At 37.7% G+C, this 14557-nt stretch overlaps 1 protein-coding gene across 2 annotated transcripts in view; it reads left to right on the forward strand.

Annotated features, from left to right (window-relative positions):
* Window positions 1-226: 226 nt before the first annotated feature.
* Window positions 227-14557, forward strand: part of LOC131240735 (uncharacterized) — a 30082-nt gene continuing 15751 nt past the window's right edge. The window contains exons 1-2 of one of the 2 annotated variants that reach the window (XM_058239162.1): window positions 227-424; window positions 13870-14479. In XM_058239162.1, the coding sequence (XP_058095145.1) occupies window positions 13874-14479 (606 nt within the window). In that variant the 5' untranslated portion in view covers window positions 227-424; window positions 13870-13873. The remainder of the gene's footprint in view (window positions 425-13869; window positions 14480-14557) is intronic. The other variant, XM_058239161.1, reaches the window with a different exon arrangement.

Genomic DNA, 14557 nt, shown 5'->3' on the forward strand with positions numbered 1-14557 from the left:
CAAGGATGGTTACATTTTCTAACAAAAGTGAGTTATTAGAATCAACAAATAAATAGATTGAATTGTTGATTGAACCTATTTCCAGTGAATGGTCTTCACCGTCCATATTAAAGGCCATTGATCAAACGGTTAACATTTGTCGGATTGACATGATACTTACATGCCATCCCTAAAAGTGTGCCCTTTACCAAGTGAAGAGCCTATATTAAAGGATCAGATTGTTTCATTGTCCAAACGTAGGTCGGAGCACTTCAACTTACGGTTCTCGGCATTTCTCTTTATTCTTTTCTTTTCTTCTTTGATTCCTGCTTCTTACTTGCGGCGGACGACCAAATACTCAGGGTGACGAGGCATCAATGCTAGCTACGGTGTGAAGAAGAGATTACAGTGAGGGTTATATCTGAAGCTCTATCAACCTTATAAGGTAATTAGATTCTTAATCCCTGTCATTGGCTTTCCTAATTCAGCTTTATTTATTTTCCTCAATTACTCAATTTTAGTGCACTTTTGGTAATAATTTAGTATATAATTAAGTAAGAAATGATTTAGTGAGCTATGTTTACGGAACCTGTCCATGCACTTAGTTGGATTTGGACTAGTTGATGTCTACATCACCTATATGGACCATCCCTTAGGTCCAGGCCATGCTTTGTGTATTATGCCTTGAAAAATCATACTGATTGGATGATCCAAACTGTATAGTTGGTGGCATGAAAAAATGGAAGGACACAATCATTTGTAGAAGATATTTCCATACACTAATGCTTATGGCCATCCGATGGTGTGGTGGTTTTTACATAGTAGTGGAAGAAGAGTGGAATGATCTTAATTGATGCCTGGACAGAGTATGCCGAAATGATGAACTATAAATTAAACCAGTGCATTGGAAGTAGCTGACCCTGTGATTCAGTGGTACACTCATAAAAGTTTTGACATGAGGTTATGGGTTCGAGCACACATCCTGGTGTAAGAGCAGAGGCGTCTGTGGGGAGTATGAGTGCGAGGCATGAGTAAAAGACAGTAAAAGTCTTGCTAATATTTTAATAGTACTGGTCATATAACTCTTTGTTTTTTTTTTTTTTTTTTTAATATGGGCTGCCCCTTAACCGATCTGTTTTTGGGCCTTTGCATATAGATCATTTACGATCTTCTCATCTTGAAGAGTTTTGAGGCAGCAACCCTGTATCTCATCAGAACAAAAGTTTGGATGACCTCATATATGAAGTTCACCTCCAATCATATAACCCTATATTGGTCATGGCCATTGTCACAAAATATTGCTGAAAATTTCAATTTCTTACTATATTCTTGTAGAAAAATCGACAAAACAAAATTGTCATAATAATATTACAATATTTTTAAAATCTCGGTATTTTTAATCTTTTCAATTCTATCAGCAAATTATTGAGAATTTAACGTGAAAATTTGTTTAGACATACGGTACTATGAGATTGATCCCGTGAGGCTGAGCTTTGTGGGCCTCATCGTGATGGATGTCGGGCATCCACTCCATCAATCAGAGGCACCCTTTCATAGTGGGCCATGGACCTGAAAATTAGGTCAATCCATGACTTAGGTAGGCCAGGCTACAGACAAAAATTGAGAGTGGATGCCCACCCATTGAAACCTTTTTTAATGTTTTTAGGGTCCACATAGACATCCAACCCATCCATCTTTTGTGTCCCACTTAGACTAGGGGTCACACCAAATTTTAGCCATTTCAAAACTCAGGTGGCCCTACAATGTGCTTTTAGATGTTTTAGGTATGGATACCTCATGATTTTAGGTATTGTTGCCCACCTAAGCTCTAGATACAACTGATTTTGTATCGATAATCTAGAAGGGACCACTAAATGAATGGTGTGGATGTCGCATACACTTAACAATGGAGCCCATAGAGCTTGACTTCATGAGAAGCTCCATGAGGTTGACCTCATAGTACCTTTTTCCCTTATATGTCTGAATGCCTATATATATATATATATATATATATATATATATATATATATATATATATATATATATATATATAGAGAGAGAGAGAGAGAGAGAGAGAGAGAGAGAGAGAGAGAGAGAGAGAGAGAGAGAGAGAGTCAGTTGTTTACCACAAATAGGAAATTTTTATTTGTTGTAATCTGATTGGTCCACATCATCTACTAAAAACTATTCAGAGAGTTTATATGAATTTGTTGAATTATCTCGATCAATCGACCTATAACACCCCAGATTTCATAACCCGAGTTTTAATACTCGTCTTCCATAATCACAAGTGTTAACCTCTATAGATAGTCCAAATTTTACATATATTTTTTTCATTCTTAAAAGCGAGCACTGCAGTGGAAAGAAAGATAAATCAAACATAAAGTACGGCCTCCTGTTGAAGTCCCAACTGATTTATTATTCCCCTCAACCTAACACATTCTTTGAATGCTTCTATCACTGCTATATACTCAGCTTCAATTGTGATGAGTCACCATAGACTGAAGCTTTGACATCCAATTGATTGTTCCGCCCACTAGCACAAACAAGTATCCGGAGGTAGACCTTCTATTATCCATACTGTCTGCATAATCTGAATCTACATAGCCTACTAGCTTGGCACATAATATTTTAAATGATAAGATGTAGTCCTGTTACCTTGAATATATCAAAGTAGTCATTTAACTGCTTCCTAATATTACTTACTTGAGTTAGAATCATTCATAAATCGGAGGATAACTAGATTTTTCTCAATCTATGTGACTCATATGGTCGATTTGCTCCATAAATTCAGGATAAGAGCCTCGGTTATGGAAAAATAAGAGGTTAGGCACATTTTTCCACCATTGCATTGCATAGCCTTTATTTTATGGAATTTTACAATTATTTAGAGAATTTATTCAAACTCTAGTGTTACTACATTATGTCGTACTGTGTAGGGTATTAAGAGCCCGGGTAGGAAAGACAGAGATAAATAAAGAGAGGAGTAGTAGTTAAAAAAAACTAAGTACATGTGTGAATGTTGTGGATGTCCAAAGAATGTGCAAAGTGGAGTACAGTTTGATTAGATATGTGAGATGGAAAAATGAAAAAAAATGAAAACGGTGCACTATTTTTTGTCAATAGGGATGATTGGATGTCCATAATTCTGACCTTACTCTTTAACTTTAAAAACTTCTATTGATTGGACTATTTGAGCTTTTTGGTCAAACGGAGAAACGATGTACTTCATCTGTTTGGAATTGGCGAGGGGTTGGAATGAGTTTGCACAGGCCTATCTTTGAATTTGGCAGCACAATCGCTTCAGCGTGGCTCGATGAGTGCTTCAACAAGCCTTGTATGCTCCAAAAATCCCGGCCCCTCTCAGCTCTCGACCTCTGTCCTCCTCGAATGGCTTATTGTTCTGGTCCTTAAATAGGCCAATGGCTGTTATTTAATCCTTAGGGTTTCTTTATAAGCATAGGTTGTCAGTCGGGATAAGGGCATCTAGGTTGGCTTTCGGAATGCTTTCTGCAACCGCCCTTCATGAGGTCTTGTTTTGGAGTGTTCTTTTAAACACCAGCACTTTATCCAATAGGTGGTCTCGAGTCTATCAGAGTTATGGCGTTTGACTTGATCTCGCCGCATGCCGGCTTAGTATTAATCGATCATATCCAGCGGTTATCTTCGAGATGTGCTGAAAATCCTTTTAGTTGCTTTCTCGTGAGTTTTTGGTACTGTTAGAATCAGAGAAATATGTCTCAACTGATTTGCGACTTCTAGGTATCTTTAGGTGAGCGGCTGAGCTCAAGTTGAACGAGTCGGGAGCTCGTCAATTCGTTTTGTTGACAATCTCTGAGTTGCTTTGAGAGCTTTTCCAGACCATCCCCTTGGGCTTTTGGATAGCCTGGGAGCATCTTTATCGGAATAACGTATGTTTGAGAATTCCGGAGATCTTGATGATTTCGAATGGAAATGGATTATTGGGCCCTTCGATCTATTAATCCGGCTTATTGGCTACTTTTGAAACCTCCGTTGAGTTGTACCTTGTCCAATCTATTATGACCGTACAATGAGCTCCAAGCCATAGCAACACTTTTTATAAAAGCTAGCTAAACCGAAGTCGAAGAATGGTTTTGAACTCATTACAGTGAGGTGTCTATAGCCTCGCTGTGATACTAATTGATGTAGGAAAGGGCGTCAAACAGTAAGAAAAAGATTGGTGTCTTGTTTAAGCAATTAAAACCTTAATTCTATAAGGAAACTTCTCAAGTCCATAGGAAAATAAGAGAAAAAATTTAGGTATTTTATTGAATAATATTTGATTTCTCAATTACATCATTAACAAAGAAAATAATAAATCATAATTCAAAATTAACCGAAATAGTAAAACTCTTCTAAAACCTAAATTTCTAATTCTAACAAAAAAAAATTTCTAAAGCCTAATTTCGTAATTTTAGTAAAATTCTTCTAAAGCCAAAATTTTCCAAGATAGCAGGCATAGTACTTTATCAAAATATTCTCAACCTAATTACAATCAACTTCTAAATAGACATAAATTTCTAAAACTCTAAAAACAATGAAAATAAAAAATTTTAATAGTAGTAAATTTTTACTAAAAATAAGCATTGGATTCGAGGTATGTTTATGGCAAAATAGATGAATTCAACTAGCGTCGTAGACCGATAAGTCATACCTTTTTTGTGACAATGCATGGATCAATGATTACAGCTGATCTATACTTCAAATAATAATTTCTCCTTATTTAAAATAAATTTCTTTGAACTGGGCTTAATTAGGTCATGCCCTACATGGGATTAGAGCCCAAATCTAACTGATTACTTCTACTTTCATATGGGCCCTTTTCTTTTTCAATGATATTAACTGTCCATTTGTTTTTTGTTTTTTTTTTGTGGGGGGGGGGGGGAGGGGGGGCTAAAATACCCATGCCAGTACACACACTCCATGTTAGCCACCCCCCCAGGGACCGATACCAAGACCTCAAGTGTTGAAACGAGGTATCTCCATGGGCCTTTCATTTGGGCCTTTTGGGGTCATGCATTTACGGGACTACTTTCACTTTCATTTGAGCTTCTATTGGATGAGGCCGAGGCCGGCAAAGTGTATATCTATGGCACGTCCTTCTCCAATGGACTAATTGATTGGACCTGTTTTGCCATAAACACGCTTAGCTGTCCATTTTTCAAGCGATGTATTAGATGATTTGAATGGTCAACCAGTGTGAAATTTGCAAAGTACCTCACGGAATATGTAATTGAGTACCTCATGGACAGTTTCGATTGATGGAAACTGAGAGCAGTGAACCGTTTCTCTACTCCACTTTGGAGAAGATATATGATACTCAGGATGCGTGTGACGCTCCATGCTAAGGCACTCAGAAATTCTGCGTGTAGTTCACATGGGGTCAAATCAAACCGACTGATTCGTGGAAACCACTTTCTCCAATTGACGATCCCAAAGATAACATTTGTTGAACAATCCGAACGTCTGATTTATGGACAGTTGTTTATTGAAATAGGCATATTGGATTTTTATTTTTTTTTCATTTTTAACCGTCCAATAAATATCCGCTGATTCAATGTTTAGATTATCAAGTAAGTATAACTTTTGGTTCATGATACATGAAAATAATTTGTACTGTTTGATTTGACTTACTTGTATTCCTCGTACGCAACGTAATTTGTAAGGGCCTGCGTATGATCCTTCACACTACCTGAGTATATAAAAATAAATTCATATTGCTTCTCTCTCTTACCTTTTTTAACTTTTTGTTTTTTAAATAATTCTATTTCTTGCTTTACCCTGTTCTTTTTGGGAAGTGCTCCGGTGCTTGAGTGCTCCTAGTTGCATTGGGACACCCTGACAGTTCAATCCAAACTGTTCATTTGATCCATCATACATTTGACGAGCTATCCTGCAAAAACCACACTAATCATCCTTTATCTGGCGCATTTTTTTGTTGCCCTTCTATTTCTTGTTCAAGGATGGGATGGTTAGAATTTCCTAACAAGTGATTCATTAGAATCATATGCATGCCATGATGGTCCTAGTAAATAGATGGATTGAATCGTTGATTGAACTTATTATTATTGATAGATGTCTTAAATCTGTAAAATCAATAGTATGTCAATGACAGGTTTAATGCCCGAAGTTCTGCCTCTGCACCCCCTTCCTTTTAAATGAATAGCCGTTTTCCGTTGGAAATAAAAAATAAAAAATGTCATCGAAGTCGGCTCGATGCCATCGAGTATTTTCTTAATTTCCTTTGTTGGTTGCTAAACATATTAGTGTCATTTTTCGATGACATCGAGGAGTGTTCGATGACATCGAAGATGTATTCGATACCATCAAAGCTGGGTTGAGCAATCAAAGATTTTTAGAAAATCCATGTTGTCTCTGAACAGTTTTGACAGTTGTTCGATGTCATCGAAAGGTGTTCGATGACATCAAACAGTTTCGCGCAGAATTCCGCGGATCCATCGGATCTACAAAATTTGTTTCCGATTTTATCTAGGATACTTCCCAAGGCTATATATGTGGTTGTAAGTGGGTTTGGGAGATATTCTAAGGGTTTCTAAATCATCTTAGGGTTTCAAAGGGGTGTAGCAAGGGTGAGATTAAAGGTTGTTCGAATCGGGTAAGCTCTTTATCTTTGTAATTTCTGCTTTCATAGTGATCATCTGTCGCTTCATATCATGGTTTTTTATTCTAAAAGAATTTTTCCACGTTAAATCTTTATGTTCTCTTTGAGTTTGCTTGGTGCTATTGGATTGCTATCATAGATTCATCTCTGTGTGCTTCCGCGGTTCCACCAGCACTTATTTCTTGTGAATGGTCTTCACCATTCATATTAAAGGCTATTTGGGACAATCTTACTGGATGGGCGAGATGTCATACAAACACCGTGGTGAGCTCCACAATTATTATTATTATTCAATCTAACTCCTCCACCATTAGCCAATGTAATACTGCAAACTAACTTGAATCACATAGATTAGAATATGATAACTATGCAGCTTATGTCCATGATCATGTTGTCTAACCTATAAAGATCTCCAAGTCTCGAATGGATGGCTAGTATTGCCATCTTTCCACTTACCTAGAAATTCCGCTCAACCATCTCGCACGTGCTTAGAGAATCTACTCAACCCACTCGCCACGAAGTTTGACTAAAGCAACAAACAGATCAATATTTAACAATGTTTGCCTCGCCTCAATGTCCAGTCCAGGATTAGGTGGTCGTTCCATGACACATTTGCTTATAGTCCTAAGATCCAAGTAACAAACAAACAGTCCTTCAATCACTATTCTGTCACGCCCCAAAATTCGAGTACAGAGTGTACACCCTTAGACCCGAGTTTCGAGTCATAACTCGTACACAAAGTGTAGTAACTTCATTCCATTATATGATTTTTCAGATATAAAATTAATATTCATTTTTACATTCCAACTAGGTCCATTCACAATCATTCACACCAAATGATTACATTTATCCATTATCAACATCCATAAATATTCAATCAACATAAATTTGGTGTCATTCATCAGTCAATATAAATTACCAATGAAAACTTGCTACAGACCTATAACAATTCAATTAAATAAAATCAATCAAATGCTTAAAATCTTACAACTAATCAGATTAATTATCCTAACAAATAAAACTCTAATCAAATAATTAAGAATAGTTCAAATGCAGCCAATTCCTCTTCTAATAGGCATGACTACGTCTCACACGTGTTGTGCACCAGTTCAACCACACTTCTTGTTTCTGCGCCAACTCATCAGCTAATTGCTCATCTATACAGTTTTACATCAATAAAGGGTAAGCTAACCAGGCCTAGTGAGAATTCCCAACATGGCTCTTTATATCAAATTATAATAGAATGTCAATAATCATACACAATATAAATTTAAAAAATGTAAATATTATGCAATGCATCAATGCATTAAGTGGGAATCCATCCACTTACCTGAGTTGGAAACCTGTCAACCCGCATCTGCCTCTTGGCAGGCTTCTATCATTTGGTAGGCATAAGCAAGGCCCGCATCTACTCCTTGAGTAAGCTTTCACTAATATAGTGGGCTTCTGGTAACGATTCCACCAGGATACCATCCAGGGAAGTCTCATAAGAGTTCTGCACGTGTTGTGCATGCAATTGATAGATTCACCAAGTAATCATGAATCATGTATTGCATAGATTATTTTGATTATCACATTTAAATCAATATAGTATAACACATCAAATCATATCATTATTATTATATTAATACAGAAATCACGCATTCATCTAAATCAACTAAGAGTACATTGCAATTAAACTAGGGTAATTATACAATATATCAAATAATCCATCTATTTTAACTTGATCGATAGGAAACATATCGGGATCACTCACCTTGATGTGGTTAAAATGATTCCGGGAACCAACGGTTTGAATTGATTAGGATTTCCTAAAATCACATAAATAAAAATTATTTTTAATCTTACGATTACATGTAATCAATTCATTATCTATCATTTCTTCATATCGATGTTGCCCATCCGATGATCCAATCGATCTGAAATTTAAGATTTTAATTTATTTTAATTTTAAAAAAATAATGAATAGTGATAATTTAATCACACATTTCAGATTATGTCATATACTTCTCTGTGCGAAGTTGTATCTTGTGTGGAGAATTATTCTTTCGGTATTTATTCAATTTTATTAGATTAAGGAAGAAAATTAATAGATCTATGATCAGTACAGTCCATTGAGGTGTCAAATTGGTCTAATTCTTAAAAATATTACATAATTAAGTCTTATAATACCTATGAACAGTACAGATTATACTGATTGTTGTCCATCATGAAAAAATCTTACATTCTGCACATCAGTCTTAAAGTCATGCACACACCTTTCCACATGAATGAATAAAACATACACAATGGATGTTTGACTGATCTAATCTGTCCAATGTGTAAATCATACCAAATTAACTATTGCATAAAGAAAGCAAAGAAAGAAAAAAATACACTAACATGAATAAGCGAATTCCAAAAATCTTCATTTTCACTTTCCCTTTCGTGTTTTTTTTCTACGAGTTTTTTTTTTTTTCTTTTAGTTTTAATATGACTATCGCTCTCTTACGTTCCCTTTTTAAGAAAGAGAGTTTATTGAGAGACTATGAAATACAAGGAAAGTTTTGTATAACAAGAAATAAGAGAAAGGATGATGAGATCGGTGAATTTCTTTCCCACTCAAAATTTAAAATTTAAAATTTAAATTTATTTTAAAAAAAATACAAGCGTTACATCTTCTCCATAAAGTGAGGACCCGAAGTGATGCATAATCACCCCATCGACCTTCCAGTCACGAGGTACATGGCTCACGATCGAGTTGCCAACGAAGCTCAATTGTGCGACGGTAACAAACAGACTGTCGTTTCCCAATGACCATCTCGCCATGAAACTCAACCTTGCAATAAACAGATTGTCGAAGATCTGTTCGTCGTTAGCTATTTCGCCACGGATCCCAATCATACGTAACACATAGGTAGTCACCACAACTATCTAGCTACAAAGCTAGCCGTGTAATGAACAAATGTCGACCCCTTCCTGCAAATCACAATTATCCTGCATAACAAAGCTTAGCCCGCAAATAACTGTCCAATCATGAAGCCAATGAAGTAAGCGATGTAGCTTTCATGCTCGACAACTTTTTTATTATAGGTAGACATTCATTCCGCTGCGAACAAATTTTCGTTAGTTATCATTTTTCTTTTTCTTTTTTATCACGTAGTTTTCTAACTGATGTAGTTAAAACTTATGTATTTAATTGATCGGTTTCGATCTAGTTTTATTCGTTTAAGTTATATTCTCTTAATATTAAATAATATAAGCTATCATATGTTTGATTAAAAGTCTTTTCTCCAAAGTCAAAAAGAACTCATTAGAAAGAGAAAATCTCATCTTCGGGAAATGGCTTCATTGAGTGGCTTGATAGTCGATCAATCTTTGCATATCCGGTCTTAATTTGTCTATTTTGGCAACTGAGGTCACAAGGTGTTCTATTTGAGTTGAACAACTGTTGGCTCTAGTGCACCCATCATATAACATACACACATAAAACGTGCGACCAAATTCAACACCAACACATCCAATTAGCATGATTCTTGCACTATGGTTTACTCTAATTGTATGAATGGATGAATGGATTAGATCGAAGTTAGGTCACCCGGTGTGCTGTTTAAAAGGCTGTTGCTAGCTTCGCCATGAAGGTCAGGACATTTACAAAACCCTTATTTAAAAATCTAAACTTATTTATTAATTTATAGTAAATGATTTTAAAATTGCCGAGAACAAGATTTGTCACTATTCTCATGGCAACATGGCAAGTGTGTGGTATACCCGAGTGGTAAATTACGTGGCTGATCTCCGGTCCAAATGGCCTCACGCAAAATAGGCCAGGCTACTCACCAGGACGTGAAAATTGAATGTGGACCATTGGTGATTTTTATTATTATTATTTTTTTTCGTTTTGAATTTTAGGATGGATTACCCAATGACTAAAACATATATATATATATATATATATATATATATATATATATATATATATATATATATATATATATATGAGAAATGCTCACACACAACTAGTTGGACTATTCAAATTGATCTAATTAGCTGTGTCATTTAATGAGCAGTTAATGTTAATAAATCTTTCCACGTAATTGACAAAAAGAAGTTGTTGGTTTGGGTGGGCCCATTGTAGCATTACTGTGAAATCCATCCAATCATTAGGTGAGTCACTGCATGTTACAACCGGTGCAAAAAGACTAGCCCTATCCCTGGTTCACGTGAACCACACAATTGGAACAAGTATAGATAGAAAGCTTACCTTCCAAACTCTTTCTCTTAGTGTGGCCCAATTGAATTATTTATGAGACTGATTTTTGGGTACGATGCCTAACATTTGGTGTAGCAGCTAATGGTTGGAGTAGATTTTACATTCTCATCACGGTAGGCCTTGTAAAAATTAACGTTGGATGTCTCTTCCAATTGTTTCAATTGGTATGACCCACTTAAATTATTGATTAGCCTGACCCTTTTTTGGCTTTGAGCCCAACATGGACTTACACATCTAATGATCGGAGTAGATCTATTGAACACATCACGGTGGGCCATTTCAAAAATTAAAAGGGGTCTACGCCCGTCAAACCATTATTGTTTCCATAAAATTGTTAATTTCTCTGGATGACAGTGAGAAGTGGATCAGATGTTACCCCAGCAACACATGCCGCAAGTGTTTCTCAAACCATATGGCCCACCATATGCTGTATATCCAGGCCGTCCATCAATTTTTACATGTCATTTTCGTGCAACTTACTAAAAATGTAGCAGATTCAAATCTCAAGTGGACCCCACCACAGGAAACAATGGATATTGAATGCCCATCATTGAAACATTCCCAGGCCTACATGCTTGGTGGAGTGCTTCCTCGACTTCAGCTAGACGGTCAACCATCCAGGGGCTGATTCCTCTATTCATCCTGTGGGAAGTCTGGAAGGCAAGGAATAAGGCCAGGTTTGAGGATAGAGCGGCGCACCCGAAAGATGTTATTTACAGGGTGGTTAGCGGGATTAAATCCATCTCTCTCGCCTACCAAACGACGTTCAATCGATCTTCAGCAGATGCCAAGGTGATGGATAACTTGGGTTTGCCTCACACGCCTCTTCCGAAAAAGGCACCGCAGCTGGTCAAATGGTTCCCCCCGACGGAGGATTGGTTCAAGCTCAATGTTGATGGGTCTAGTAAAGGGAACCCGGGGAATGCAGGGGGCGGCGGGATTTGCAGAGGGCCGGATGGCAACGTCATTTTCGCATACGCCATTGGATATGGCTTTGGTACCAACAATATTGCTGAGTTTAGAGCGATCTGGGATAGGATCAACCTTTGCCTGCAGAAGGGCTTGCGAAAGGTTCAGCTTGAATCGAACTCAAAACTCATCGTTGACCTAGTGAATGGTCACTGCCAAGCAAGTGTGAGTTGGATCTACTAGCTGAATCGTATCCAATCCCTGCGTATGGGGGCGTGCTTTCCTCTTAGCCACGTTTTCAGAGAAGCAAATGTTGCTGCGGACAACTTGGCTAAGTAGGCCTCTGCGTCCCAGGCCCACTCTATTTGGTCAGCAACCTCTGTCCTCCCTCGATCGGTTCGGGGCATAGTCCTGCTGGATAAGGTTGGGCTGGGCGCTCTTAGGGGATCCCATTCGGACTAACGAGTTCTTCGTTTTTTCTTTTGTGGTTTATACGATAGGTGGGCTCAAAATATTTTAGTTCGGGCCTGCCTGAATGTTCGGGTCTGTATATGTGTCATTGGTGGTGCGCCAGCATCCCTCGGTTGGGCCCACCTGTTTGCCTGTTTATGTTGATTGGTTAATGGAATATATATATATATATATATATATATATATATATATATATATATATATATATATATATATATATATATATATAAAACTGAAATTATAACAAAAAAAAAAAAAAGCAAGATCCAAAACTTTTGTTGCCGCATGGATATTTCAACGGTGGAAGTTCAATCCCCACCTTTTCTTGTCGTGTGGCCCACTAGAGTTTTGGATCTATATCATTTTGGGTCAATCCTAATATAATCTAACAAAACCAATGGGCAGGATAGATTTATAACAAACATCGCGGTGGGCCCCACCTAGCTTATAGTTGCAACAGGATGCTCTGGGCTTCGTTTCCAATAATATGGGGGAGAGAGAGGATTAATAGAGGAGGAAAAGATTAAATGAAGAGAGAGAAAAAATGAGATTGAAGAAGCTTGTTTTAAAAGAAAATGAAATATTTAGTAAAGTTGTACACTTATGATTTACCGTGGTGATCTATCATGTGTAACAAATCCAGTCAGGTCAGTTAAACATTTAGGTCCCTTATAAGCTCATAAGCATGTGAAATATATGAAATATTATTTTTCTGCAATTAATAATAAGATATTCTCCTACAAGAAAATTGGGTCGTTAGAAATTCATTCTAGCATTCCATATTCAACTTGCATGTGTAGCAAGAGTAATTAGAATCATTTACTAATTTTTTGCCGATAAAATTAAATTAGTCCGTCTTATTTGATAAAGGGATTGGATCCACCTCATGCTGCACTCAGGTGTCCTCCACACTTGCCAGACAAGCCGTGCAATGTAAGGGTTGGTGGAACACTCCCAACCAACAAAATTCATTAAGGGCCTGTTTGGCCACGCGGATTAAGAGGGATTAGGAGGGATGGGATGGATTTTAAGGTAATGATGGTGGTGTCAGTGGATTAGTTTAAGATCCATGGGATTGTTATATCCCGGGTCAAGTTCACCGAGTCTGTTTGGCATGCCCAGCATGTCTCGGGATTTTACCTTCCAATCCCTCCCAATCTGTCCTACCAAACATGCCCTAGGCATGATTTAACGGGATTAGGAGGGATGGGATCAATTTTAAGGTAATGATGGTAATGTCAGTGGATTGGTTTAAGATCCATGGGTTTGCTATATCTTGGGACAAGTTCAGCGGGTCTGTTTGGCTCGTTTGGCATATCCTAGGATTTTACCATCCCATCCCTCCTAATCCCATGGGATCCATTCGGCCAAACACGCCCTAAAACATGTCAATACACCGTTTCTTAATAATAATCCAATCTCCCTTCGATACGAGCTTATAATAGGCGAATCGCGAGGTAGTAGGTTTTACAGAAACCGATGCATGCTAGTTTTAGACGATCCTTAATGTACACAACAGTTAACTTCATCAGAAACTAATCAAACATTGAAATTGATATGGTCTCTTCTTCTTCTTCTTTATTTTTATTATTTTTTTATTTCTTATGTATGATAGAAGCATGGCTATCGAGTTGAAGCTGCTAATCGACAAGGAGAAAAACAGAGTCGTGTTTGCAGAATCCAATACATTGTTCGTCGATGCCCTCTTCAGCTTCTTGACGTTACCAATAGGTAGCATGATTCGACTGAGCAGCAAGAAATCCAATGTCGGAAGCATGGATGCGTTGTATGAGAGTGTAGAGAATCTAGATTCTCGGTATCTACAGACAGAGGCTGTGAAGGATATGTTGCTCCGCCCGCGAAGCGGTTTGGAGGCTCGAACCAAGGATCTAGCGCTAAATGTCGATGGAGAGCTTACAAGGTATTACATATGTGGATTACCATGCATCGGTGAGTCCCTCGACCCCTTGATCAGTACTGCTAAGAACGTCCGATGTCACTGTGGACGAGCGATGGATGTAGAGTTAGTTGTTAAGAAGTCAGAACCAGTTGCTGACGGTAACGATGAGGGAGTCTTTGTGAAGGGATTGATGATGTTCATGATAGGCGATGATCTACGGGTGGGCCCCATTTCCATGAAGAGCTTCTTGTCGCTGCTTGACAAGCATGGAATCAGGGACAGAGCCGCTCTCGAGGAGAAGACTGTGGATGTGGGTGCCGATGAGGTATGTTCTGGGGACTTTAATTTGACCCTCTACACCAAGCCAAACATGATCACTTATCTAATACATGCATGATCTAGA

This window comes from Magnolia sinica, chromosome 3 (genome assembly GCF_029962835.1).
Source record: "Magnolia sinica isolate HGM2019 chromosome 3, MsV1, whole genome shotgun sequence".
Lineage (NCBI taxonomy): Eukaryota > Viridiplantae > Streptophyta > Magnoliopsida > Magnoliales > Magnoliaceae > Magnolia > Magnolia sinica.